The 1,658-nt window shown below is 43.2% G+C and overlaps 1 protein-coding gene across 1 annotated transcript; it reads left to right on the plus strand.

The window, feature by feature from the left end:
- The first annotated feature begins 9 nt into the window (after positions 1 to 9).
- On the plus strand, positions 10 to 1,556 carry LOC107580233 (cathepsin B-like). Its single transcript, XM_016265964.1, has 6 exons — positions 10 to 132; positions 277 to 362; positions 535 to 649; positions 747 to 862; positions 1,150 to 1,235; positions 1,309 to 1,556. The coding sequence occupies exons 1-6, from the start codon at positions 10 to 12 to the stop codon at positions 1,539 to 1,541; spliced, it is 759 nt and encodes a 252-aa protein (XP_016121450.1). The 3' UTR covers positions 1,542 to 1,556.
- Positions 1,557 to 1,658: the final 102 nt, after the last annotated feature.

The following is a 1,658-nucleotide window of genomic DNA, read 5'->3' on the forward strand; positions in this document are numbered from 1 at the left end:
TGTTTCAGAATGTGGCGGCTGGCTTTCCTGTGCGTGGTCTCAGCCCTTTCGGTTAGCTGGGCTCGACCTCGCCTCGCTCCCCTCTCCCATGAGATGGTAAATTTCATCAATAAAGCAAACACTACTTGGAAGGTAAGAAGCTGTTCTATTCACTGATTCCCTAAACCGCATCCTAGTGAGAATAAATGAGCCAGTATTGGAAAGATCTTTGTATTGAGGCATTTTATTTTTAGCGTCTATTGCATAATTTCACATTAAACTTATTCTCTCCTATAGGCTGGACACAACTTCCGTGATGTAGACTACAGCTATGTGAAGAGGCTGTGTGGGACTTTGCTCAAAGGACCCAAACTCCCTGTCATGTGAGTTCAGTAGAATTTTGTGTGAGATGGAAAGTGAGTAGAGAAGAATCAAAGAAGTGCAACTTGGTAACTTTGCAGTCATGGTATACATATGACTACTTTGTGTTTCCTTATACTTATTGCTTTCAGTTCTGCATTCTGGTATAACAAATCTTACCTTGTCTTTAACCAGGGTACAGTATGCTGATGACGTCAAGCTCCCCACTAACTTTGATGCCAGAGAGCAGTGGCCCAACTGCCCCACTCTTAAAGAGATCAGAGACCAGGGTTCTTGCGGTTCATGCTGGGTGAGGTCTTCTCTCCGGTGGTTGCAGTATGACCTTAGGTTTCCGTTATTTATACATTTCATGTTTTTACTGAGGTTGAGCATCATTCTCTTCGCAGGCATTTGGAGCTGCTGAAGCCATATCTGACAGAATATGCGTCCACAGCAATGCCAAAGTGAGTGTGGAGATCTCCGCTCAGGACCTGCTTACCTGCTGTGACAGCTGTGGCATGGGGTAAGTTAGACAATGCTGTAATGTCATTACGGCTACAGGACTGTGTACATGTATGGCTCAGTCGATTTGACAATGTCAAGACTGTACAAACTTTTTGACTTTCATCCTCATGCATCTGGTGTTTAGATTAATGCAGTTGCTTGACCAAATGTTGGAATACACAATCTTTTCAAATCTGAAACCATTTGAAAACCCTTGGCATCATACCCTTGCTGACTGCGAATCACACTACCAGACTTTGCATTTTAATTGGCACACGATGTTAATGCTGTTTGTTTTAATCTCAGATGTAACGGTGGATACCCCTCTGCTGCTTGGAATTTCTGGAACTCAGACGGTCTGGTCACCGGTGGACTCTATAACTCCCATGTTGGTTAGTGACTTCCCTGATATTATTATGATTGATTGGGGAAACCTGGCGCTTAATATAACTTGCTTGTATTTAGGCTGCCGTCCATACACCATTGAACCCTGTGAGCATCATGTGAATGGCAGTCGCCCTCCTTGCACCGGAGAGGGTGGAGACACTCCTAACTGTGATATGTCCTGTGAACCTGGCTACAGCCCCTCTTACAAGCAGGACAAACAGTTTGGTAAGCGTTTGCAGACCCAAATAGTTCATGTTCAGTGCACACTTCACCCTCATTACTTATTTGCATCTAGTCAGACGTCACTTTAGATCAGTGGTTCTAAATTTGACTCCCAGCCTCTCCATTGTCCACAAGAATATTTAAAGGAATTTATTTAAAAATTTTTTTTAAATAAAACGGTTTATTTACAGAACCCCACACATGAC

The sequence above is a fragment of the Sinocyclocheilus grahami genome, unplaced genomic scaffold (genome assembly GCF_001515645.1).
Source record: "Sinocyclocheilus grahami isolate Dianchi unplaced genomic scaffold, SAMN03320097.WGS_v1.1 scaffold27676.1, whole genome shotgun sequence".
In the NCBI taxonomy this organism is placed as follows: Eukaryota; Metazoa; Chordata; class Actinopteri; order Cypriniformes; family Cyprinidae; genus Sinocyclocheilus; species Sinocyclocheilus grahami.